The sequence below is a fragment of the Diplodia corticola genome, assembly GCF_001883845.1.
Source record: "Diplodia corticola strain CBS 112549 chromosome Unknown scaffold4, whole genome shotgun sequence".
NCBI lineage: Eukaryota > Fungi > Ascomycota > Dothideomycetes > Botryosphaeriales > Botryosphaeriaceae > Diplodia > Diplodia corticola.
In genome coordinates, this window is record NW_017971483.1 from 646535 (window position 1) to 671465 (window position 24931).

At 59.3% G+C, this 24931-nt stretch overlaps 7 protein-coding genes across 7 annotated transcripts; 5 read left to right on the forward strand and 2 right to left on the reverse strand.

The window, feature by feature from the left end:
- Nucleotides 1-242: 242 nt before the first annotated feature.
- On the forward strand, nt 243-7111 carry BKCO1_4000183 (band 7 protein; the record flags this gene model as incomplete). The annotated part of the gene is made up of 2 exons (XM_020275608.1): nt 243-1298; nt 1424-7111. The coding sequence occupies 2 exons, from the start codon at nt 243-245 to the stop codon at nt 7109-7111; spliced, it is 6744 nt and encodes a 2247-aa protein (XP_020134345.1).
- Nucleotides 7112-7920: 809 nt separating this feature from the next.
- BKCO1_4000184 (stomatin family protein) lies at nt 7921-9419 on the forward strand (the record flags this gene model as incomplete). Its single annotated transcript, XM_020275609.1, has 2 exons — nt 7921-8447; nt 8594-9419. 2 exons carry the CDS (start codon nt 7921-7923, stop codon nt 9417-9419), a joined length of 1353 nt encoding a protein of 450 aa, XP_020134342.1.
- A 1233-nt stretch (nt 9420-10652) lies between these two features.
- On the forward strand, nt 10653-12517 carry BKCO1_4000185 (alpha beta-hydrolase; the record flags this gene model as incomplete). The annotated part of the gene is made up of 2 exons (XM_020275610.1): nt 10653-11236; nt 11476-12517. The coding sequence occupies 2 exons, from the start codon at nt 10653-10655 to the stop codon at nt 12515-12517; spliced, it is 1626 nt and encodes a 541-aa protein (XP_020134343.1).
- A 2767-nt stretch (nt 12518-15284) lies between these two features.
- Nucleotides 15285-16814, reverse strand: BKCO1_4000186 (gtp-binding protein; the record flags this gene model as incomplete). The annotated part of the gene is made up of 4 exons (XM_020275611.1): nt 15285-15454; nt 15508-15889; nt 16116-16673; nt 16740-16814. 4 exons carry the CDS (start codon nt 16812-16814, stop codon nt 15285-15287), a joined length of 1185 nt encoding a protein of 394 aa, XP_020134340.1.
- Nucleotides 16815-17414: 600 nt separating this feature from the next.
- BKCO1_4000187 (uncharacterized protein) lies at nt 17415-18445 on the forward strand (the record flags this gene model as incomplete). Its single annotated transcript, XM_020275612.1, has 4 exons — nt 17415-17531; nt 17654-17784; nt 17840-17936; nt 17996-18445. 4 exons carry the CDS (start codon nt 17415-17417, stop codon nt 18443-18445), a joined length of 795 nt encoding a protein of 264 aa, XP_020134341.1.
- Nucleotides 18446-19015: 570 nt separating this feature from the next.
- Nucleotides 19016-19723, reverse strand: BKCO1_4000188 (mitochondrial ribosomal protein subunit s18; the record flags this gene model as incomplete). The annotated part of the gene is made up of 1 exon (XM_020275613.1): nt 19016-19723. The coding sequence occupies one exon, from the start codon at nt 19721-19723 to the stop codon at nt 19016-19018; it is 708 nt and encodes a 235-aa protein (XP_020134348.1).
- A 314-nt stretch (nt 19724-20037) lies between these two features.
- BKCO1_4000189 (mitochondrial inner membrane translocase subunit) lies at nt 20038-21742 on the forward strand (the record flags this gene model as incomplete). Its single annotated transcript, XM_020275614.1, has 2 exons — nt 20038-21014; nt 21067-21742. 2 exons carry the CDS (start codon nt 20038-20040, stop codon nt 21740-21742), a joined length of 1653 nt encoding a protein of 550 aa, XP_020134349.1.
- Nucleotides 21743-24931: the final 3189 nt, after the last annotated feature.

A 24931-nucleotide genomic window follows, 5' to 3' on the forward strand; every position in this document is an offset into this window, starting at 1 on the left:
GTTGGGTTGGAGTGGCTCTAACGAGCAGATCCACACCGTGAGATACTTCTTGCCGCGACCGCCGCGTGAGTTCCACATCTCCGGCGGTTGCACACAACAGTAGTTGCGGTCTCACACCCACCCGCACGCACACTCCGCCGCCGACCAAAACCGGAACGGGACACGCTTTCTTGGCTCAGACGTGCCCCGACGCCTCAACCTCGACCAGCAGTGTCTCCCAAAGCTTTTGTGTCTGGCAGAACATGGCCACGGCCGCTGTTATCCTACCCGCCGCGGCACCGCCGCCGCCGTCGTCACCGCCCTTTGCTGCGCTCTTTGGCGAGCCGCTGCCACCGAGACGAAGAGAGCCGCAGTCGTCGCGCCGACTGCGAAGGCCGCATCAGCAGCGCGCAGACATAAACTCCATCCCCAGCCTCGAAGAGCTGCAATGGCGCCTCGATCAGGTGTTCAGCTCCCTAGCCACGGCGCTCGCGCAGCAGCAGCAGCAGCAGCAGCAGCAGCAGCAGGAGGAGGAGGACTCAACGATGGCGACGAGCTGGCGCGAGGACGAGCCGACCTCCGAGGGGCGCGGAACGGCTGCGCGTGACGGGCAGTTTCTTCTTCCCTCGCCCCCTCCAGCCTACGATGACACGCTCGACGACGCGCCGCCCGATTACACTTCGACCGACGCGCTGGCCACCGCCGCACAGATCGCCGAGGTGACCGCCGCTGCCCCCCCTCCACCGCTTCCGCCGTACGGGCCCCCCAGCGCCCCTCTGCACCCGTTGTCGATCGAGTTGCTCGAGAAGGAAGGATGTCGTCGTCTCGGTGCGCCGAGGGTCGACTGGTCGAAGGTGGACAACGTGCGCGAGCACAAGAAGAAGAAGAAGCCGGCGCACAAGACGCAGGTGGCCTCCTGGGCGCAAAGCGACGACGAGGGCGACAAGAAGAAGGACGAAGGCGGCGGGGACAACGACGGCGGAGGCGGAAACGAAGGCGGCGGAGATGCGGGAGGAGGTGGCGGGGGCGACGACAATGGCAATAACGGCGACGACGGAGACGACTGGAATGATGCCGGCGGCAAGAAGAACAAGAAGAAGAAGAAGGGCAAGAACGCCGCCGATGAAGAGGAAGAGGAGAAGAGGGCTGAAGAAGAGGAAGAAGAGGCCGAGGCCGCCGCGGCGCCTGCTGCCACCGGCTCGGCGTTCGACGCTCTTATGACAGAGCCTACGGAAGACGATGCCCCAGATGCGAATCCAGACGATGAATGGGGAGGGTTCACGCCCGCCACCTCCAAGAAGAAGAAAAAGAAGGGCAAGGTAAGTCGTTCTATCTGGACCCCTCCCTCTACGGCGCCATTCCCGGCGCTTCCGCACGTGGGTTTTGGCCGGGGAAATAACGCGGCGGTTTCGCGCTAAGATAGCTTACCAAGATGTGGCAACAGAACGCTGACCCTGAACCCGTCCCTCCGCCACCTCCTCCCGCACCTGCTGCTCCTGACAATGCTGCCGGCGGCATGAACTTCGACAGCGTCGATCTGGACGGGGGCGCAGATGCCCCGAAGATCGACCTCAGTTTTGGCGGTGCCGACCCCAAGGCCGGTTCTGGCTTTGGAGGCACAAGCTTCAACTGGGGCTCGACCAGTTGGGGATTCTCGGCTCCGGACAAGAAAGACGACGCCGCTGCGGACGAGGCTGCGGACGCCAACAATGCGTGGAACTTTGGTGGGGGCTCGAAGAAGACTGACGACGGCTTCAACTTCGGCTTCGGTGCGACAGAGGGGAAAAAGGAGGAAGACGACTGGGGCTGGGGCACGGCAACGACCAAGAAGGATAAGAAAAAGAAGAAGGGAGGGTTTGACCTTCTTGACGACCAACCGCCGCCGCCGCCGCCGCCGCCGCCCGAGCCTCCTGCTGCCACCGAAGCTATGGCGGACGACCTCTGGGGATTCGGGAAGAAGGACAAGAAGAAGAAAAAGGGCAAAGCCGACGCTGAGCCCGAACCTGAGCCCGAACCTGAGCCTGAACCCGTCATTGTTGTCCCCGAACCCGAGCCTGAAGTTGCAGCCCCTGCTGAAGTTGCACCGGAGGACGACTGGGGCGGATGGGGAGCGGCCACTTCGAAGAAAGATAAGAAAAAGAAGAAGGGCAAGAATGTGGATCCCGAGCCCGAGCCCATCGTCGAAGTCCCGCCGCCGCCGCCGCCACCACCGCCGCCCGAGCCCATGCCGGCTGCCGAAGACGATTGGGGCGGATGGGGAACGACTAGTTCGAAGAAGGACAAGAAGAAGAAGAAGGGCAAGGCCGATCCCGATCCACAGCCAGAGGAGCCCGCCGTTGTCATTGTTCCTGATGATGATATTGCGGCGCCTTCTGCGGCGGCTGAGGTGGCGCCAGAAGACGATTGGAGTGGTTGGGGAACCAAGAAGGACAAGAAAAAGAAGAAGGGAGCCACGGCTGTCGACGATTTCCCATCACCTCCTCCGCCGCCGCCAGTGGTAGTTGTTCCCGAGGCGGCGCCAGAGGAGAATGATTGGAGCTTTTCGTGGGGGAACAACTCAAAGGATAAGAAAAAGAAAAAGAAAGGTGTGTTGGCAGCAATCGAACCTCCCCCTCCTCCGCCCGTGCCCGAGCCACCTGCCGCCGAAGTCCAACAGCCAGACTCTGTTGATGAACCGAAGGCTGAAGGTGACGATGCTTGGGGCTGGGGAACTGGCAAGAAAGACAAGCCGAAGAAAGAGTCGCAGAATGGTCCGGTTGAAGTTACTGGTGATGACCCAACAGCGACTGTCCAGCAGCCCGACGGCATCACCGAGGGCGGTGCCGCCGAGGACGTGGGATGGGGCACCGGGTGGAGCACAGGCAAGAAGGACAAGAAAAAGAAGAAGGGCGCCGCCGGCAAGGCGGCGTTCGACTTCCCGCCGGCGCCTACTCCTCCTCCAGAGGAAGCGATGCCCTTGGCAATCGAAGCCCCGCCTCCGCCTCCCCCTCCCGCACCCCTCGCGATCGAGGCACCGCCTGCGGTCGATGATTCCGCGTGGGCTACTGCGACCACGGGCAAGAAAGGGAAAAAGGGCAAGAAGAGTAAGCTGACTGAAGAAGGCACCGCACAATCGCCACCCCCCGTAGAAATCGTCAACTTCGAGGCCGAGGGCCACCCCGACGACATCATGGAGATCATCGACGAAGGCGCACCGCCCGGGGACGAGGGCCATCCCGACGACATCGTCCAGATCATCGACGAAGGCGCGCCGCCCGAGGACGAGGGCCATCCTGACGATATAGTGCAGATCATCGACGAAGCCGCGCCGCCCGAACCCGAACCCGAGCCCGAAAAGAAAGAGAAGAAGGAGGCGAAGAGCTCTTCGGGATGGGGCAGTCTGTGGGGCTCGGGCTCGAGCGCCACGGACAAGAAGAAGACCAAGAAGGAGCTGGAGAAGGAGAAGAAAGAGAAGGAAAAGCAGGAGAAGAAGGAGGCCAAGGAAGCCAGGGAGCGGGAGGAAAAGGAGCGACTCGAGAAGGAGGAAGCCGAGCGTGCTGCGGCGCAGGAGGCTGAGGAGCTCGCCGCTGCCGAGGCTGAAGCTGAAGCTGCCGCGAAAGCTGCGGAGGAGGCTGAAGCTGAAGCTGCTGCAAAAGCTGCGGAAGAGGCTGAGGCTGCTGCGAAAGCTGCGGAGCCGGATCCAAATGAAATCGTCGAGATCGTGGACGAGGCGCCACCGTCCAAGAAGGACAAGAAGAAAAAGAAGAAGGGCAAGGCTGTTGAAGAAGCGCCTCCTCCGCCTCCTCCACCACCCCCTCCACCTGAAGAGCCACTCCCGGAGCCCGAACCTGAGCCTGTGCCTGAGGCATTGCCCGAGCCCGAGATCGTTCCCGACCCCACACCCGCGGCAACAAGCACGTGGGGTGGCTTTTGGGGCGTCTCACTCAAGAAAACCAAAAGCCCGGTCGCAAAGGACCTCGTGGAACACAACGCTATCCCGCATGAGGAAGCGGCAGCTGACCCCGCGGTTGTCGAGGCTGAGATCCCACCACCGCTGCGTGAGCCGTCGCCTCCGCCCTCTGGAAAATTGAAAAAGACGAAGAAGGGCGGAAAAGTGAGCGATCGCCTCAAGGCGTTCGAAGCGCTCGAGGAGCCGCAGTCTCCGCCCCCCGTACCCGATTTTCCTGTCGAGCCTGAGCCACCAGTCGTCGTCGAACAGCCCGAACCCGAAGTGTTGCCTGTTGACGCGCCTGCGGAGGAGGTTGCGCCACCACCGCCGCCACCTGTCGAGATCGTCGAACCCGCGCCCTCTTCTCATAAAAAGTCTTCCAAGGACAAAAAGGCGGACAAGAAATCTTCGAAGTCGAAGAAGAGCAGCAGCAAAGAAAAAGAACCCGAGCCTGCACCTCCGCCTATTCCTGAACCTGTGGTGGTCCCGGAGCCTGACCCTGTCGTCCACGTTCCTGACGTTCACTCGCCAGTCCCCGGCAGCTTCCCTGAAGACGACGACGAACCACTGTTTGAGCTTGTGTCTCCACCGCCTCCTCCCCCTCCACCACCTGCGCCTGTTGAACCCGAGCCAGCGCCTGTTGTAGAGGAGTTGCCGCCGCCGCCGCCACCACCACCGAGCGAGAAGAAGAGTAGCAAAAAGGATAAGGACAAGGACAAGAAGAAGAGCAAAAGCAAAAGCAGCGCGGCGAGGCCGAGCTTCTTCGGGGAGATCGTCAATATGGATGCGCCAGAGCCTCCGCCGATGCCCGAGCCTCCGATGCCCGAACCACCTTCTATGCCTGAAGAACCTATGCCCGAAGCGCCTATGCCCGAACCTCCACTTGTCGATATCGTGCCCAATGCGCCGCCGGGTGATGAGCCTATACAACCTCCTACTCCTCCGCCGGAACCCGCTGCACCTGAACCTCGAAAGGAGCGCCCGAAGGTCGTGCGTGACAAGAACGGTGCGAGCGCTTGGGGGTTCTGGGGCGTAGCACCAACAGCCAAAGATACACACAAGAAGACACGCGACAATGGTACAAAGGAGAGACCTGGACTGGTGCGGTCCAAGTCTGAGCGACACTCGTCCCGGCGCGATCGCGAGAAGGATAGAGAGCGGGACGAAGGCAAAGACTCGAAATCATCTGGCTCAGGCGAGCACGTTTCGAAGACACCCTCGAGGCCGCGGCCACCGCGCGGCTCAAGTTTCGGTGGACTATTCGGTATGGCTGCTGCGCCGCCTTCGAGATCGAAGTCGATGCGCGACCCCAGGACACCCAAGTCGCATTCGCGTCATCCTTCGGTCGAAAGGGATGGTGGGTTGATGTCGCCACCGTCCGAAGATGACGCGGGCCATTTCTCATCAAAGGCCGCTAAGCTTATGGGCATGGATACGGGTGAGCGAGGGCGTGACAGAACTACTCGACGTCACACCACGAGGGAGCACCGCAAAGCAAGAGCAGCGCCCGATCCTTACCCCATCGATGACGATGACTTGGTCATGGTGGAGGGAGCGGACGCTCCAGCTCCCGGGTCTGATCCATCAAGACGGCGCAAGTACAAGTCGCGCAGCGTTGACCCTGCAATGGACGAAGATCCAGTCATTGTGGACGCTGCCGCCGCCGTCCCTGACGAGGCGCCCGAGGTCGTGACTGGTCCTGATGACATGGCGTTCGTAGAGAAACCAAGGCGCTCGGGGACCAGACGCGAGAGACGCGAGCATCCCGAAAGCCCGCCGAAGAAGACGGGACTCATGGGCATGTTCGGACTCGGCTCGAAGAAGAAAGACGTCGCTTCCGACTTCGAAGAACGCCGTCACCGCAGCGCCCGCACCGGCGACGAGGAGCGCAGGCGCAAGCGATCTTCGGCGCGCAACGCGGACGAAGACTACGCAAAGCGCCTGCGTCGGGAAAGCCGCAAAATCCGCTCACGCCACCCGTCCGACGACGGCGCTCCAGACCCCCCGGCCGACGCGATCGTCGACGACGCCATGCCGCCGATGAACGGCACTCCCCCCATCGACGCCGAAGACGCAGAGCGCGAGGCCAGGAGGGCGGAGAGACGCGCCAAGCGGGCGGAGCGCGAGGCCCGCGACATCGAAGAAGAGGAGGCCAAGGCGGCGCGTCGTCGCGAACGCAAACGCGCCGGAGACAAGCACGAGGAGCGCAAGCTCCGCGAGCGCGACGCCAAGGCCAACCGCCTGCGGGAAGAGCGCGAGCGCGAGGAGAGAAAGGCCGAGGAGAAGCGCCAGCGCCGTGCCGAGAGGGAGGCGCGCAAGGCCGCGGAGGAGCAGGACCTCGAGGCCAAGGAAGCCGAGCGTGCCGAACGTCGTGCGCGCCGCCGGGAGCGTGGGCGCGAGAGAGATGCTGGTGGTGGTGACGTTGAGCCGCCGCCGCCTCGTCGCCACAGCTCCCACCATCGCTCTCACAAGCCCACCGCCGCCGCCGGAGGCGGCGACGACGACTACGAGCGTCGCCGCAAACACGAGGAGCGCAAAGCCGCTCGCCGCGCCGGCGGCGGAAAACCGTCACGCTCGCGTGGTGAGCAGCCTCCTCCTCCTCATCATCCTCATCCTCCACCCCCAGGCGCCGCTGACTTCGACCTGGACGATCCGGCCGCTTCTCCCCTCCCTCCCCATCCCCATCCCGCTCCCCCTCCCCCTCCCCCTGCTGCCTACCCTTCGCACTCCAACCACGGCAGCGACAAGACGCGCTCCTGGGTCGACCAGATCACGGCCGAGCCGCCGCTCCCGCCCCCCGTCGAAGGCACCATCCTCGACCCGCCGGCGGACCCGGCAGCCGCCGCGGCCGCGCCGTTCATCGACCCCGTCGAGGAAGAAGCGCGGAGGGAGCGCAGGAGCCGCGCGAAGCGGGACTCGAAGATGATGATGATGGCGGATGACGACGGTGGCGATAGGAGGGGGGGGAGGCGGCGGCGTGGCGGCGGGGAGAAGGAAGGGGTGAGGAGCAGTGATGGGAGTGGCGATGGTGAGCGTAGGAGGCGGAAGGCGCCGACGACGAAGGAGGGGGGGTTGTTTGGCGAGAGCGGCGACCCGTTGGCGGCGGGGATGAGGACGTGGGACGGGCGGCCGGTGGAGAGGGAGAGGCCGAGGCAGGAGAGGAGGGGGAGCAGTTGGTTGAAGAATTTGAAGACGGTGTTTTGAGGGCGGGGTTATGACTGACTTTTCTTTTCTTTTCTTTTCCATGGGAGCATATGGATGGATGCATGGATGGATGCATGGGGTGGGGTTTAGGGTTTTTGCACGGTTAGCGAGCGAGCGAGCGAGCGGAAACGAGAGCATGTTGGTTTTTCTTTTTGAATCTTCAGCTTCTCTTTTGGTTTGCTTCTTTCTTCTCCTGCGGGCCGGTTCTTTTTTTTCCCCCTCAGGACTTGCCGGTCAGGGGACGGTGTGGGCCTGGTGGGCAACGAATCTTTACGACCGGGACGATGGATGGAGAGGTGCTGAGAACAAGCAAGCCAATGGTTCTGCTTGCTCGGTTCTTCATCTCCTTCTTTGCGGGGATAACGGTCATCATGGGCGCGTTTTTATGACGAGACGATATGATGATACCCTGGAACGATATGTACGCATGTAGCTATTAGCTCGGTTTTCCCGAAAGTGATACAATGAGAATGGACCAAGCAAGGCTTCCTTCCAACTTTCTTTTGCCATGTGCCCTAGATGGATGGCCATCATCTAGTCTGCTGCAGCGCGGTAGCGTGTTTGCCTGAGGCATTCGTCTAGGCGGGGGGTCAGTGCTTCTTCCCTTTCGCGCGCTCGGCCGGAGAAAATGGCGGAAGTGACGCGCGCAGCCGACTCTCACTCTTGGAGAGAGCTCTCTTGCCAACGACCTCAACAACCGCGCCTCCTCCACCCTCTCTCTCCGCCATCACCACCAATCCCCCCTCCCTTCCTTTCTCCCTCCTTCCCTCCTCTGTCATCCCACCGCGCAAAGGAGAAACCCAATCGCCATGGCTCCCGCCGCCTCCGCACCGGGCGTGGCTCGCGTCGCCATGCTGCGCGCCGCCGCCGCCGCTCGCCCGCAACCTCCGCCACGCGCCCTCCTCGCCGCCGCCTCCCCCGCCGCCAGCGCGTCTCGAACCTTCACGAACTTCCCGCAATCCTCCAACTCCCTCTCAGGCAACCACTCTTCGTCGTCGTCGTCCTCCTCCTCGCCGCCCAGCATCTTCGGCCTCCCCAGCCCCGGCGGCAGCCCGACGTCGTACTTCCAGCGGGCGCCGGCGCTGCCGGCCAACACGATCGTGCGGTTCGTGCCGCAGCAGACGGCGTGGATCGTGGAGCGCATGGGCAAGTTCAACCGGATACTGCAGCCCGGGCTGGCGGTGCTGATCCCGTTCCTGGACCGCATCGCGTACGTCAAGAGCTTGAAGGAGGCGGCGATTGAGATTCCGAGCCAGAGCGCCATCACGGCGGACAACGTGACGTTGGAGCTGGACGGGGTGTTGTATACGCGGGTGTTTGATGCGTATAAGGCTAGGTGAGTTGGGTTTTTTTTTTTGTCCCTCTTCTTCTTCTCTCTTTTTTTCTTTTTGGGAGAGAGAAAGAGGTGGGGGGAGGGGGAAAGTGGTGGGATCTTTTGGGTTAACGGGAGTCCCTCCATTTTTTGGAGGGGGGATTTTACAGTTACGGAGTCGAGGACGCCGAGTACGCCATCTCGCAGCTGGCGCAGACGACGATGCGGTCGGAGATCGGGCAGCTGACGCTGGACCACGTGCTGAAGGAGCGCGCGAACCTGAACGCCAACATCACGGCGGCCATCAACGAGGCGGCGCAGGACTGGGGCGTGACGTGCCTGCGGTACGAGATCCGCGACATCCACGCGCCGGGCCCGGTGGTCGAGGCCATGCACCGGCAGGTCACGGCGGAGCGCAGCAAGCGCGCCGAGATCCTCGAGTCGGAGGGCCAGCGCCAGAGCGCCATCAACATCGCCGAGGGCCGCAAGCAGAGCGTCATCCTCGCGTCCGAGGCGCTGCGGTCCGAGCAGATCAACATGGCGAGCGGAGAGGCCGAGGCGATCCTGCTCAAGGCCAAGGCCACGGCCGCCGGCATCGACGCGGTGGCCCGGTCCGTCGAGCTGGGCGGGCGCAACGCGCAGAGCGCCGTCAGCCTCAGGGTCGCGGAGCAGTACGTCGACGCCTTCGCCAAGCTGGCCAAGGAGGGCACGTCGGTCGTCGTGCCGGGCAATGTGGGCGACATTGGCGGCATGATCGCCACGGCCATGTCGGTGTACGGCAAGGTTTCGGAGGGCCAGGCGAGGAACACGGCGGCCAGGATGCTGGGCGCCGGTGGTGAGGGCAACAACAACAAGCAGCAGCAACAGCAGCACGACTCGGCTGGCTCGCAGCGCGCGAGGGAGGTCGAGAGGGAGGCGCAGGAGCTTGGGGAGCAGGCGGATGATGTGCAGAGGAGTGTGTTGGAGAGCTTCGAGAACACGACGCAGAAGAGATAGGATTTTTTTTTCTCCCCATCCCCTCCGAGGGGAATAGGGATATTGTGGTGAGGGAGGATGGGAGTGGGGGGTTTATTGTAAGCTTTGAGAGAAGGGCTTTTTTCTCTACTCAGGAGAGAGTGGACCCCAGTTAGGAACATGGGATATCACGGCTATGAGGGTTGAGTGTGGCGGATTTCCCCCTGCTTCTGGGGGTATTCTTCACACGTTAAAAAAAGCACAGTGGTGGGTGAATGGATGGGATGGACGGGAATCTCTCTCTCACACACCACACACCACACATTAAGTCAGCATGGCGTTACGAAAAAGGAGTCGTTACGAGTGTATAGCATAAGGGTGACTCTTCAATATTTGTTTTTCTTTTGGTTTCCTTTCTTGCTTGGGGTCCTAAACGCTACTCTGTCTTACACACTCATGGATACGGACGGACGAATAGGGGGGAAAGGCTTGCCGGAATGAAGTCATCTGGTCTTGGATTGGGCAGTGGCTATGTGTTTCGCGTCTAGTTAGGCGGCGGCGGTGGCATGATAAGGTTAGGGTGAGTGGTGGTGTTCTTGCAGGACCGCGTGATGTCGGGCGAATTGGAAGCAAAGCCCATGTTACGCGCGGTTGCCGATCTCAGAGTTGCATATGGGCTGGGTGCAGGCTTGCTGTAAGTGGGTCGGGCGCAATTGCGGGGGGACTGCGGACTCTTGTGCGCGGGCGCGGCTAGGCGCGAAAGGCTCTGCTGGGGGCGGAAAGAAAGTGATCAGTAATAAGGGTCGTTTTCCCTCACGAATTGGGGAAGGAGCCGGGGCGGGCGGGCGGACATTAATCACTTTAGCACGGAGGCTAGGCACAGTGGCAGCTGCACGTCGGTGGAGTTTGGTCTTTTCTTCGCCCACGCAGGCCCACGCAGGCGGCAGGATCCACCTGTGCTGCTCACTTGCCCTGATTGTCGTTGCGCGCGCGTGCCTGCCGGAGCCCGGGAAACAGGGACCAGCCACCGTGATTTATTAAAGAACCCGAGTCCACGTCTTCGCCCCCCCGAGAGCAACCGTGCAGCGGAGGGAGGCGAGGCGGCATTTGACCGGTTGGCTTTTCGTGTCCGTACTTATTCCTGCTCCGCCGCCCTGCAGATTCGAAGCCCGTGACCCGGGAAAGAAGAAGAAAAAAAAAGAGACCGAAGCGGATACGGAGGCGGACACGGCTGCGCGAGGAAGATATCAAAAGAGCAGGGACAGAGGACATATAATGGTCGACGTGTACGACGTCCGCCGGAGGTGCGCCCAAGCCGCCGCGCTCGCCGATGCCGCAACCCAGGCACTGCCGCGCCCTCAGCAGCAGCAGCAGCAGCAGTTCCAGCAGCAGTTCCAGCAGCAGCAGCGCCTGCACCGCTCCACGTCGGCACCGCAGCAGTACCAGGTCCACCCGTCGCCGCTGCTGCAGGCCCAGCAGCAGCCCGCGCCACAGCGCTCGCCGCCCCAGCCACAGGGCCAGCACCAGCAGTACAGCTACCAGCAGCACCAGCAGCACCGCGCCAACCTGCTGCGCTCCAACAGCATCAACAACGGCAGCAGCGCCAGCCTCAACAACCTCAGCTCCAGCCCCAACACCCACAACAACATGGCCACCAACCCGGCCACCGCCTACGTCAACGGCGCCTTCTCGACTCCGCTCCGCGCCGACAACACGTTCCTCAAGATGAACAACGCCACCCAGAGCTACCCGCTGCACATCAAGGGCGTGCCCTACGCCACCACCTCGCGCCTGCAGACCCTGGACATTTGCCTGCCCCGTCCGCTGAGCGAGAGCCCCAAGGATGCCGTTTGGGTAGTGTGAGTGCTTCTCCTTTTTTTTTTCCGTGCATTTTCTTTGCACTCTTCTTTTTTGGGGGCTGGGGCTGGGGCGGTGCTCTTCAGCCTTGCACGGAGGTTTTTTTTTTGTCGGTGCTGCCTGGGTGCCTCGCCGCTCCGTTTCCGCTCCCGCTCCCGCTTCCGTGCAGCTCCAAGCCCTGAATAATCCAGCCTTCGACGTGAATCCACACAAAATCAGCACCAACTGACCCTTCTCCCAGCTACATCCACGGCGGCGCCTGGCGCGACCCCCTCGTCAGCTCGTCCTCCCTAACCCCAGCAGTCCACCACCTCCTCTCCCCCACCCCCATCCCCGCCACCACCTCCCCCTCGGCCATCTCCTCCCCCGCCGGCAGCAACCGCAACAGCACCAGCAGCAGCAACGGCGGCCACAGCACCACCGGCGCCGGCGGCCACCACCACAGCAGCAGCACGAGCAGCAACGCCGGCGGCGGCGGCAACAGCACCACCACCAACAGCCCCAAACGCGCCCTTTCCCACATCGCCGGCTTCGCCTCCATCAACTACCGCCTCAGCCCCTACCCGCAACACCCCACCGCCCCCTCCCTCTCCCCGACCTCCAGCATCCCCGCCCGCCACGAAGGCCGCAACGTCACGCACCCCTCGCACGTCTCGGACGCGGCCGCCGCCCTCCGCTGGCTCCGCTCCGAATACGGCGTCGGCGGCGAGTCGGGTCCCGACGGGCCCCCCGCGCGCGACTGGGTCGCCGTCGGCCACTCGTGCGGCGCGACGCTGGCGTGCCAGCTCGTGGCCGACGGCTGGCTCGACGGCAGCGAGTTCGACAAGGTGGCGGCGCCCGTCGGCGTCGCGGCCCTGTGCGGCCTCTACAACCTGCCGCTCCTCGCCGAGAACCACGCCGACTGCCCCGCCTACGAGGAGTTTCTGCAGGCGGCCTTCGGCGGCGACGAGAGCGTCTGGCTGCGCGCCAGCCCGACGGCGCTGGCGGCGAAGCTCGGCGAGGATCGTTGGCGCAAAGGGAGGTGTGTGGTCCTCGCCGCCAGCCCGGACGACGAGCTCGTCGAGCCGATGCAGAGGGACGTCATGGTCAGGGCGATGGAGGAGGGCGGCTGGGTGAGGAGGGAGGAGGGCGGCGGGCCGGATGGCAGGGAGCTGGTCTTGTTGGACGTCGAGGGCAGGCATGACGATGCGTGGAGGGAGGGCAGGGGCGTGGCGAGGGCGATTGAGGTCTTGGTCGGTCGGCTGTTTGGGGCTGCGGGGCGGAAGGAGGGGGAGTTTTTCTAAGGATCGGTCGGTCGTCATGAGATATGAGATATGTTATGTATGTACATACACACACGCACGCACACACGGTCGTGTGATAGATTGAGAGGTCGACACGGGACTTCCTCCTTTGGCCTTTTTTTTTCTTTCTTTCTTAAAAGACACGCTTTGATCGAGCGTGGAGATTGTTCGACATTGCATTTTTCAATCACTCCCTTTTTCCACGACACGCAGTAGACCTATACTGCCTGCCTGCCCCCGGCTGTGCGTCTGGCCCTAACCATACTCCCTCCTCGCTTTCTCCCATCTCTCCGCCCGCGCTCTGCTGCTAATCGTCGCTTCGTTCATTATTCTCCACCAATTCTATGCCAGTGATGTAGATCAGCATCGTCTTTCTTATTTCACTCCCTCCACAAGACGGAGACGCCGCTGAGCTGCAGCAGATCGAGCACCACCATCAGGGACATACATACAATTGTCGATGAAGCGTGGGGAGGGGAGAGAACAGCGCGCGGGGGCAGAATTTCTCCAGGAGTGAGTCGAAAGGCCGGGGCTGCGTCACTCCTTTCATGGCCTCTTCTCTTGCGCGTTCCTTCCTCTGGCGATCAATCGCGGTGAGCTTTGTTGTGACTGTCGCCGCCGCCGCAAATGAGACGTACCGCGCGATCGCCTCGCTCTCGAACGTTGCGGTTCGGTGGGGGATTGGTGGTGTACTGCAGCATGTCATCATTCAAAAGAGATGCTGCTGCAGGTCGTCATCTTCCGCGTCAAACTCGAGCGGTCTTGGGAGAGGAGAGGATTCGTTTTCGTGTAGCACTGCTTCGGGCTCGGAAGCCGAGCCATTTTTCTCTCTTTGGTTCCATGAGAAGACTGCCAGTCAGCATCTTCTTGTCATCCATCCGCAACTAGACGGGCAAAGGCAGCTTGTAAGCGAACAGATAGACCGGGGCCGGCATGGAAGCCTCCAGTTTCGGCGAGCAAGCGCGTGCCGGCACAGGAGTACTGGCTATTTACGTGTACCTTATGCGTCAATCGCGAGGAGCGAGGGATACCTGCGCCTGCACACGTGGGCTTCGGTCGCTGGATGATGTTTGTCAGCGTAGTGGTCATTCGAGACGTTCATGTGGACTTGTGTCTCAGTGGCTATGGTTGGGGGCACTGACAGTTCAGCTGCTAGCTGCTCAAGTGTACTGCAAGTGCGGTTCTGACGTCCTATATATAAAGGGTATCAAGGCAGTAGTGTAGTGGAGTGTGAGCATCGAAGTCTTTCGGATTAAGCTTTTGCTTATCACAAGCAAATGACACTTGTGCTTTGTGTGTGCCCCTGCCCGCAACTGTCTCGAAGAGCAGTTCGGAGGGGTCTCAGAGACGGCTTTAGTGGTCTCAAACTGTTACGATCAGTGTTGATTGAAATTGATGATGATCCGCTCCTTTCCATGTTGAACTGCATCATTGATGATCGAAATTGCTATGAGTTGAACAATCCAACCCAGCCGTGGATGATGACCTGTTGGTACGTACAAAAGCCAGCGCAGTGTAATCAACGCAGAAGTAGGAAGACCAGTGTTCGACATGAGCTCCAAGTGTTACGGTCCTGATACCAGGCCGAGCACAAAAGACAATGAAATGTTGAAAAGTGCAGTATATATGAAGTACTCTTACGAAGAAGACAACAATCATGCACGTGAAGAATGTGACGGAGAAGGGTGAAACAGCTGACCGGAGACTTCACCGATGCAGGGAGCGGAGTTATAAGTACAAGAATCGATATTGCCTTCTTCCGTGTAATGCCGCAACACCACCGCCTTTTCTTGCACAGCTCCGAAGAGAAAAGATCCACTTTGATTGATATACTTCGTGTCCATCTGCGGTGAGGCCGTCGAGACGCTCCAAATCTACTGTCCGTAGTCGCAAGCTTCTGTTCTAGGAACTTGACTCTAAAATGGAACTACTATGCTACCGTTGATCATGGGCAGCATCAAGTGTGGATGCAGCACCAAGACAGTACACTCTTCCCCCCACCATCATCATCCGCAAACACCGCTGAGCATCGTGCTTCACCATCGTCGACCAATGCCGAACCCCACCATCCACTACCAATCCCATTCACTCCAAACACAACGTCTCGTATGAGAATCGGAAACGGAACTTCTCCCGCGAGTGTCGTCGTTTAGTTTGAATGACACACACGCACACACACACACACACACACACACACACACACACACACACTTGACGTCCGTCAAATCTTGTTGCCTTGTCTGTGACACCAAACCGGGTGACGGTCAATATTAGGCGCATGATTAGTCGTGAGATCCAGCCTCTTGTGGGCACCAACAACACGAAAGTCACGGCGGATTGCAAAGGAAATGAGCCAACTCATATTTATGTCAGAGAGGTATTTTACCATACTTCCAGACTTACGTTGATAGCCGAATCATTGGCATTGGATCGACATAGACGTGACCCTTGAATGGAAAACAGTACAGATGTGGGAAGAGTGCAACGCCCTCAGTGGGGCACATAGGCCTCAACTCTTCTGCAACCTGCGGCGAAGTCCCTTCTCAGTCTCACCAACGCCCTCACGCAGCATTGCTTGATGTGTTTGCATAGATCATTGTCATTTCAATTTTTCATACTGTTGTTATCGTTGACGCAGCCAGTGACGCCATTGCTCGGAAGAGGCAGCGTCCTGGGTATAAGCATTCAACCTCATTCCAAACTCCAGCGATTCACCAGAAGACCCTCTCGAACCACGACTCCGACCCCCAGGAGCAAGTGATTTCTTTTAACCCTTCGCGGCACCAGCCTTGATGAGCAGGATATCTCCGTCCTCGACGACGTAATCCTTGCCCTTGGTCATGATCTTACCCTGGGCCTTACACGTCGCTTCGTCACCAAGCTCCTTGAGCGTGTTGAAGTTGTACACAATGACTTGAATGAAAGTCTTCTCGAAGTCTGCAAGATTTGTTAGTGCCGTGTTTTCCGTAGGTAAAGAGTGTATTTCTTACCAGTGTGGATGACACCGGCAGCCTGAGGCGCCTTGATGCCGGCACGGATGGTCCACTGCCTGACCTCATCCTCACCAGTGGTGAAGAACGAGGCAAGGTTGAGAGCCTTGCGCATGGTAGTAATGGTCTTGGGGAGCGCAGACTGCACGCCAAGCTTGGTGCACTCCTCAGCAGCCTCGGCCTCAGTCTCGAACTGAGTAAGACGCTCTTCCAAGCAGATGGAGATGGGAATGATAGGGTCGCCCGGGGCGTGCTCCTTGACCCACTCAGCGATCTTGGGGAGATGCTTGTTCTTCTTACGGATGTAGTCCTTCTCGCTAAGGTTGACGAGGAAGACAACAGGCTTAGCGGTAAGAAGGAACAGGGTGTTGATGACCTCAACCTATGAGCGCATTAGCATGGCTCGACTTCAAGTCTAGAATAGCGTTGTGAAAATGGTGTGTTGAGCGCATAATCAGACAGGACGTCATCTCAGTAAGACCTCTAAGCGTTGTAATTGGTGAGGCTTTCGAAGAGCTGGGTTATAATATCGGGCTGAGCCCTTTGTCATCATTGAAGCGGGGAGGGTGCATGGTTGGTGCTGAATATAAGAGATGTTGAAAACGTACTTCCTTGGCAGTCCAGTTGTTCTTGCGGACGTCCTTGCCATCCTTGAGGTGGTCCAGGATCTTCTCGACGGTGGCCTGCTCCTCCTTGAGCTTCTTCATCTCAAGACTCTGGCCACCTCTCCTGGTCTGCTTGACAAGGTTCTCGTGGGCCTTCTCGACGAACTCGATGTCTTTGATGCGCAGCTCCTCGCTGATGATGTCCAGATCGCGGCAGGGATCAACATCGCCCTCGACGTGGATAATCTCAGCGTCGTCGAAGCAACGGACGACCTGGAAGATGGCATCGACGGCACGGATGTGCGACAAGAAGGCGTTGCCGAGACCAGCACCAGTCGAAGCACCGCGGGTAAGACCAGCGATGTCGTAGATGGTCAGATGGGCGGGAACCTCAGACTTGGGCTTGTACTGCTTGCACAACCAGTCGAAGCGCTCATCGGGAACGATGACGCGCGACTCCTCAGGATCGATGGTGGCATAGGGGAAGTTGGCCGGGTTACCGAGATGGCACTTGGTGATGGCCTGGAAGAGCGTGGACTTGCCGACGTTGGCGAGACCGACCTGAGATCACTGTCAGGGTAAGAACTTTGCATACTCAACACATTGCGAGGAAGGCTGCCTACATACGATGCCACTCTTCAGGTTGTTGCCGGGCCTGCCCAGCAGGATCTTCTCCTCCTTGACGGCCTTCTTGGGCGGCATTTTCCTCTTCTTGCTGCTGGCGTAGCCGCGGGCGAAGACGAGGCAGAAAAGAGCGCGGGGCTCGGTGCGAGGCAAGGGCGGGGCGCAGAGAGAGCGGGCTGCGAGCCGCGGGAAGGCGCAGGCCGGGGGCGCGGTGAAGACACGGGCGGCGGCGGGGGCGAGAATGATGGGATTGGAGCGGAGACGACTAACGAAAGTCTCTCCGAGTGGTGGTGAGGGGTTGTGTGGGAGTGAAGTGGGATGGGCAGCAAATCGGCGGGACGGGCACAGCTGAGCAGAGCAAAATTCGCGGCCGCTGCATCATTCCTCCGCTCCGTGCAGCTTGCCCGGGCTCACGTGTGCCGCGCGCTGCCGCCGGCCCCAACCACCAAGGTCGCACCGGGCTTCCCGCCCGCTAACCAAGCCCGTCCTCCATTCTCCTAGCCTTACACGTGCGAACCCTCCAGCGGGCGGGATCCTCTCCAAACCTCCGTTTGCCCTCAATAATCCATTCTGCTTCCCCCATCGCTGCCTCGCGCCCTCTGATGCAGCTGCCCGCCCGTCCGCACTCCGCCTAATCCGCACATAGCCCCGAGAAAGCCGCCGACCAGCCCGGGCGCCATGTCCGTCGCGTCGCCCACCAAGACCAAGAAGCAGCCGTCGCGCGCATCGAGCCATCGCTCTACCCTCTCGGTGCAGAAGAGCGAAATCCGGATCCACGTCTACGACCTGCTGCCGGTGAGTGTGCTAAAACCCCGGCCTCTGCCTCTCGCAGCCACACAGCCGCTGCCTTGTCTCGGACTTTCCCGTTTCAGCCTTGCGGATCTACAATACGCATGCTCGAGCTAACGACCGCGCAGCCGGGTAAAGTTTCGTCGCTGCTATGGACCCTCGGCAGCGGCCTGCTGCACTCGGGCGTCGTGATCAAAGACAAGGAGTATGCCTACGGTGGTCACGACCGCCGCGGCATCACCGGCGTCTACTGGACCAGGTCTGTGCCCGCGCCCATTACGTCAGTTGTCGCTGAGGATATTCATACTGCTCAGGCCACGACTCGAGCCGCCCGGCGGCACCTTCAGATGTGAGGTGCTGCAGGGCTTCTCCTTCCTGACCGACGATGAGCTCGCTGCCGTCATAAAAGAGGTGCGTTGGCATGCCAGATCTGCACCCTCGTTGTCCGGCGATCCTGACGAGACCCGCAGGCCTCAGAGAAGTTCCAGGGCACCGCCTACAACCTGCTGACCTTCAACTGTAACCACTTCACCTCGTATCTGTGCGAAAAGCTCACTGCAAGGCCTGCGCCGCGATGGCTCAACCGCGCAGCAAGCATCGGTGTAGCCCTGCCTTGCGTTGTGCCGCGGGAGTGGATTGCCCCTCCCGACCATGATACCGCTGATGGTGAGCTCCTGGACGATGACGATGAGCGCGCAGCAATGCTGCACGCCACTCAATCACAGAGTGCCCTGCACCTTACCGATTCCCAGGACCAGTATTCGACCGACGAGGAGGTGGAGAGCAGTCGACCGAGGAACGCAGGCAAGCGGTCGACATCATCCACCGAAGTTGGTCGCCCACGGCGCTCTTCGATCAAGGACACTAGTGGGCGCGACATTCCTGCCAGCGAACGCGCTCCCGTGCATGGCAGGTCTTGAGGTGTCGCCCCGAGTCGGTGTAGCCACTGCCCTTTTCCAACAGTTTCCCATTTCTTTTTCATTTGGGGCACCGGATGGTTGATACCATTGCAACTCTTGCTAGCATTTGGAACATGTTTTGGGAGGGCGGGATTTGTGTCTTCAATGAACGTTCAAGCGTGGTCTTTCATTTGATGGGGAAAGGTTTTCATTTCAGATAGGTCCTCCTACACGTATCTCAATGGCATTCTTTACGCAACATTTGGTCTCCCTCTTTCACCAAAGCCGCGCTGCAGCGAGTACAGTATAAACGGTCCACTGCGGGCTCAAGACGATCGAGTCCACCCGCAACTATCACAGGGGCACTGCACCAGACTTACGCGGGTAGTCAAAATCGACATCCGGACGTGAACGATCCCGTCCGGGTGTTGGATTCAAGAAACTTTGTAGGAAGGGTGTAGCGTCCTCGGTGAAGCTTGAGAGGTCTGGAACCATCTGCAAGCTGCTGTGGATCACCAACATGTTAACCTGGTAAAGACCCTCGAACAAATTGCCCATATCCGCTTATTATTTCCTCTATCCACGCCACGCTTAACCCAATCTCCTCGGCTTCGGGCTCCTGGTACCACCAAACTTCAACCTCGTCGCATCCGTCACCCTCACGATGCGATTCCGGATGTTCATGCCCTCGGAGCCCATGATGGCCTTCCGCACCGCCTCCCTGCCGTCACCGAAGCCCCTGAACACGAGCTCGAGCCGCTTGATCTCCATCAGCAGGCCGCGCTCCTGGATGTTGCCCAGCACGAAGGCGGCGAGCTGGTAGGCGGCGTCGAAGCTGTTGCGGCCGGCCTTGCGGAAGCCGATGTTGCCGGCCGAGACGCTGATGATGGCGTTGCGGTCCGGGCGCGTGAGCGTCATGTGCGTGTTGTGCTTGGTCGCCAGCACGTGCAGGTGGTACGGCTCGGGCTCCTCGGTGAGGGCGACCTCGCCCGGCCGGTAGTCGACGCCGGTCCGGTTGCTCAGCATGTCGGAGAAGCCGCCGCCGGCGGAGAAGCCGTTGAAGCCCGTCGGCCGCCGGTTCGCGGGGAGCGCTGCGGAGAGGACGCTGGCCGGCGATTGGTTGGTGGGGGGGTCGTCGTCGGCGCGGCGGGCGGCGGTGGTCGAGAAGGAGGAGGTGGAGGTGGAGGGTCTGGCGAGGAAGGCGGGCCGCGCGAGCGACTGCGTTGCGGAGCGGCAGGACAGGCATATCGAGCCGCTGAGGGCTGAGAAGGCCCGCGGGCCCCTGCTCTGGAAGGCCATGGTGGGCAGCGCAGCAATTGGGTCTTGTTGTTGGAGGAGGCTGGCACGCTTGGAGGACTGGGATGCAGGTCGAGAGATTTCCGAGCAGCGTACTGGGTTGGGCGGCAGAACTTCGGGTGCTGACGCTTTTTCGTCCGTGAGGGCTCCTGCTTTCTCCGCCGCCGGCAGTGAGGTTTTCTGGGGCAATAGCCATTCGACAAATCCCGCCACGCCTCAACCCACCTCACAATTCTTTTTCTCGCGCCCCTGCCCTCCATCGCGGCTCTTCAGTCCTTTGCGACCCGCCATCTTCAATTTCTTTCCGCGCGTCTAGAATGAAGGCGTTCGCCAGCAGCTCCGTCGGAGCGCGCATTGGAGGTGCTGCTCGCTCGTCTCTCTCATCTTCCGCTTCCGCCTATGGCCGCTCGCCTGCCTGTCGCCGGTTATCCACCGCCGTGCTCGAATCGCAGCGCTCGCGTTCCCAGCTCGCCTCTGCCGCCTCTTCTTCGCCTTCCTCTCTTCCCTTTCTCCGCTCGCAGCTTCAACCGCAGGATATCCTCCTCCGCTCCTCCGCCCTCTACGCCCGTCACTTCCACGCCCAGCCCCGTCTGAGTCAAGAAGCGAAGAAGGCCGACCCCAAAACCTCCGCCAAGGGCAAGGCGCCCGCCGAGGGCGCAAAGAAGAGCTCCCCCGCAGCCGACGCCGAAACCGGCGGAAAGAAGGCTGAAGGCGAGCAAAAGGCCGAGGGCGAGCAGGCCGAGGGTGAGCAGAAGGAGGAAGAGGGCAAGGACAAGAAGAAGAAGGACGACGCGCCCCCGCCCCCGCCGCACGGCGACAAGACCCCGTGGCAGGTCTTCACCGAGACGCTGAAGACCGAGTTCCAGGCGTCGAAGGAGTGGAACGACTCGACCAAGCAGCTGCAGGCTGGCGTCGAAGACTTCACCCAGAACGAGAACGTCAAGCGCGCGCGTTCCGCATACAAGTCCGCTGCTGAGGCGGCCGGTTCTACGACTTCGACCGTCTTGAAGAAGACCGGAAGCGCCATCGGTCAGAGCGCTGCGTGGACCTGGGATACTGTGCCTGTGCGCGTGCTGAGGAAGAGTGCCAACGTGACTGGTCGCGGTCTCGAGAAGATTACGCGGCCGGTGCGTCAGACCGAGGCGTACAAGAGCGTCAAGGATGTCATCGATGATGGCAGCTCCTCGAGATACGGTGGTTGGGTTGAGAAGGAGGAGCGCAGGAAGAAGAGGGAGGAGAGAGACGAGAAGTCTGGCAGGCCAAGGGTCATTGAGAAGATGGAGGAGGACCCCGAGTACGCGTACACCTCGCTCTTGCTCTCTCCCTACATGCTAACCAGTATACAGTGCTGGTACCAACGTCACCCTTCACAAGGACGCTGCCTGGAAGGCGTCGTGGAACGAGTTCCGTGAGAACAGCCGTCTCATGCAGTCCCTCTTTGCCATGAAGGCCAACTACCGCGAGTCTGAGAACCCCCTCGTCTCCACTGCCCGCAGCATCTCGGACCGTGTGGCCGGTTTCTTCGCCGAGAACGAGACTGCCATGGTCATCAAGAAGTTCAAGGAGATGGACCCAACCTTCCAGCTCGAGCCTTTCTTGACCGAGATGCGCGAGTACATCCTCCCCGAGGTCCTCGACGCCTACGTCAAGGGTGACACCGAAGTCCTCAAGCTCTGGCTTTCGGCTGCCCAGTACCAGGTCTACGCTGCTCTCATGCAGCAGTACACCACTGCCGGCCTCAAATCCGCCGGCCGCATCTTCGATATCCGGAACGTCGAGATCCTGAACGCCCGTCTGCTCGACCCAGGCGAGATTCCCGTCTTCATTGTCACCTGCAGGACGCAGGAGGTTCACGTCTTCAAGAACGCCAAGTCGGGTGAGCTCGCCGCGGGTATGGACGACAAGGTGCAGCAGGTTACGTACGCCATCGGTGTCACCAGAATACCCGAGGACGTCAACAACCCCGAGACCAGGGGCTGGAGGTTGATTGAGATGCAGAAGAGCGCGAGGGACTACATTTAAATTCCCTTCTCGCTACTTTTCCGCACTCACATTTAAAGTTTGCCCTTCTCTCTCACTGTACGAATTCTTGTCCGACACTCACCCCAGCAATTTTTTTCCTTTTTCTCTTGCGGCTGGCATTTTCCATGGCGTGAGCGCTGTGTGGGAAGGAAAAGGAAAAGTTTCCCCTTTACGTGTGTCTGTACTACTACATCGGGCGCGTCTACGATTCGGTCATGGCCGCGCTACTACTACTACCGTTGCTCCTCCTTTTACTTGTCTTTTTCAAGCTTTAGACGTGGGAGGAGTCATGTGTGTTGATTTTCTTTTTGGTCGTTTGGTTTTTTTCTTCTCCTTCTCTCGACGATGATAAGAGAGAAAGAGAAGATAGGGAAGGAAATGAAAGGGTAAAGAAGAAGGAAAGGAAAGGAAAGGAAAGGAAAGTCCCCGCTCTTGAAACTACTACTTGTACAGTACCTTTTTGTGTGTTTTGATGGTTTATACCTGGCCGATGGGATGATGTGTGGGTTGGTGGGTAGGGCCGGGTTGTGGGGAGGTATAAATGGGGTTGATGGCTGATGGTTCGGCCCAGGGATGAGATGATGAGGGGATTTGTGATAGTCCAGGTAGGAAGGATGTAGTATGCGGTGAGCCTGTTGGAAATGAGAAATGATTGAGATGAGATTGTGTTTTGTCTTCTGTGTTTGACTGTGTAACTGGTGCAATGGCTATCCTGTTGGAGATTTGATGTTGCGGAAGCGCGGTGCTACTTGCTAAGGGTACGGGTATCTTGTGTTGCCCGCGGGTGACAGAAGTACTGGTGAGTCACACAGCTTGCAAGTAGTGTCAATGCTAACGTATTTTAGTAGACAGATTTTTCGACATCAAAGTGTTTTCGTTTCCTTCTGCTTCATGTGTGAGCATAAAGGGTTAAAACGAAACCCTTGCCACCAAGATGAGTGCTCTAAGCGATACATTCGAACGCAGATGTACATAGCCAGAGCATCAATCGATCATCCCGGTTCGGTATATGTTCTCAGCCCCTTCCCCCCCTCAGCTGACTTGCAGGCTGCCTAGGCCGACTATATTAACCCCCAGACATGGCATCGTTTCCCTCGCCGTCACTCGCCAAAGTATCTACCAAACACCAAACCTGCCTTGACCAAACCACGAACTGTCCTTTACCTACCCGCTTGAGGTTGATAACCACTCGTTCGCGCCTCCGCCTCCGTCGTCTACCCAGCCGCGCAGTGCACTCGACGCTCGAATGGGAATCAGGAGGACGGTGGGGGGCGTGATCGGTATCGCTGACCGAAAGCATTGTTCGAAAATGCCAAAAACGCAGCATCAGCGCTTCGATGCTGAAGGCCATCAAGTATCCTCATGGTTGCGGAGTATGGTAAGTAAGTGGCGGTGCGCCGGCTTAAAGAGACGGCGCCGGGCGACATTTCGCGATATTTCGGATATCGCAGGCCGACCACGACGCAGTCTGTGTCTGTGTCTTTTGGGTTCTGGAGGCTCCACTGGCCAAGCCACTGTTGGTACGGCGAGGAAAGGCGAGGGGGATATGCAGTTTTATGTCAATTGGGCCTGCGGCTGGCGGCTGATCAGCCGTCGAGCTGGGCTGGTGTGCTGTCATGCCTGGCGTAGTGTGTCCGTGACGGGCGGGGGCGTCTGGTCACGAGGCTGGACCGATTTGTTTCTTGATATAAAATGTCACTCGCTGCATTGCTTGAATGTATGTACATGGAAGAATCGGCTGCCCAGTGGCCTGGAAGACCGCTGTCGTTGACTGCAGGCGGTCCAGCGACCAATCGAAACCACTCGGGGCTTGGAGGTTCGGTTTAGAAGCGGGAGAAGGACTCGGCGTTTTAGGCGGTCGATGATCTGCTTCATCGGTAAAAAGTGCTGGATATCAGCATCCGGGCCGAGTAAAGATCATGCGGAAGTATTCTGAACTAGGATCCAGCCACCTACTCATAAATAATGTAATATCGCTTGCGTGGGGAGTTTCGAAAACGTTGTTGGCCGTAGGCAACCAGCTTAGAAGGTCTAGCATCCATCTACTTTCGCCGAATAGAATGAATCGCATCATCTAATAGGAATGATGTATGCATAATGCTGGCTAATAAGCCATGTTAAACTTTCGTGGGGGAAAAAGAAAAGAAAGCGGACCAGTCTATTGATTGCTCTTTGGAGTCCTCTTAATTCCACTAATACTTGACCGTGGTAACGGGGGACTGGGAGAGTTAACCAAATGCCTCTCCCTTAAATGGTATCGATGAAAGAACTTTAGGTCCATGCCTGCGGATTTAACGGTCACTTGCCAGTAAAACAAGTAGCACGTGTCGTAAAGCGATCTTGGGGCCGTTGCAGGCAAAAGCTATTTCTTATCTAACGGTCTCTCTGACACCGTATGCTCCCTCCACAGTGGGTGCAGAAAGAAACCGACCCCACCTATGTCTAAATACTTTTTTTCACCTACCGTGCCTCGATCCTAGAGAATTGTACACGTCGGACCCCGCGTATGATGTGTATATTCAGAATGGAGACGATGCCGGCCAGCGGTATACGTCATGCAGTGATAATCATCACCATCTTTCCGAAAACAAGCGCTTTATCATCATATGCTCTTGCCAATCACCCCTCCAAGATAGTTCGAGGATGCCGAGCCACATCAAATAGTAAACAAGTGAAAACCATCCGGAGAGCCGTTCCAAAACGGCCTACAGGAGTACCGTCAAAATTGATTTGGATCCAGTGAACTCTCGCCGCTGCCCGAGGAACGGAGACAAACACCGCGTCGTGGCGCACCTATGCAGACTACACAGAACCTCAGCTCTTAAATGCGCTACCGGCGCCCAGCAGACCCGCTACCATGCAGGCCATGAGGCACCGGTCACACGTAGCCAGCCACACCATACGGACCATGGGGGTATCCCCATCACATGCTGCTCACGGCGGCTTTTCCTCCACGAGACTCCCCCGATTCTAACCTCCTGACGACCTCCGCCGAGATTCAGTACTTGACCCTGGTCTACACCGTCCATCGGCCTCCTACTGAGAAGTGACAACCGCGGATCTCGATCTGCCGCAGAAAAGGAGCTCACTGTGGAGTAGCAAGACTTACTCTGCCTGCTTTATGGGAAAACATGCGAGGTGCTCACTAAGAACTTGGTTCCTACACGGGCTCTCTCTGCATTCAACATG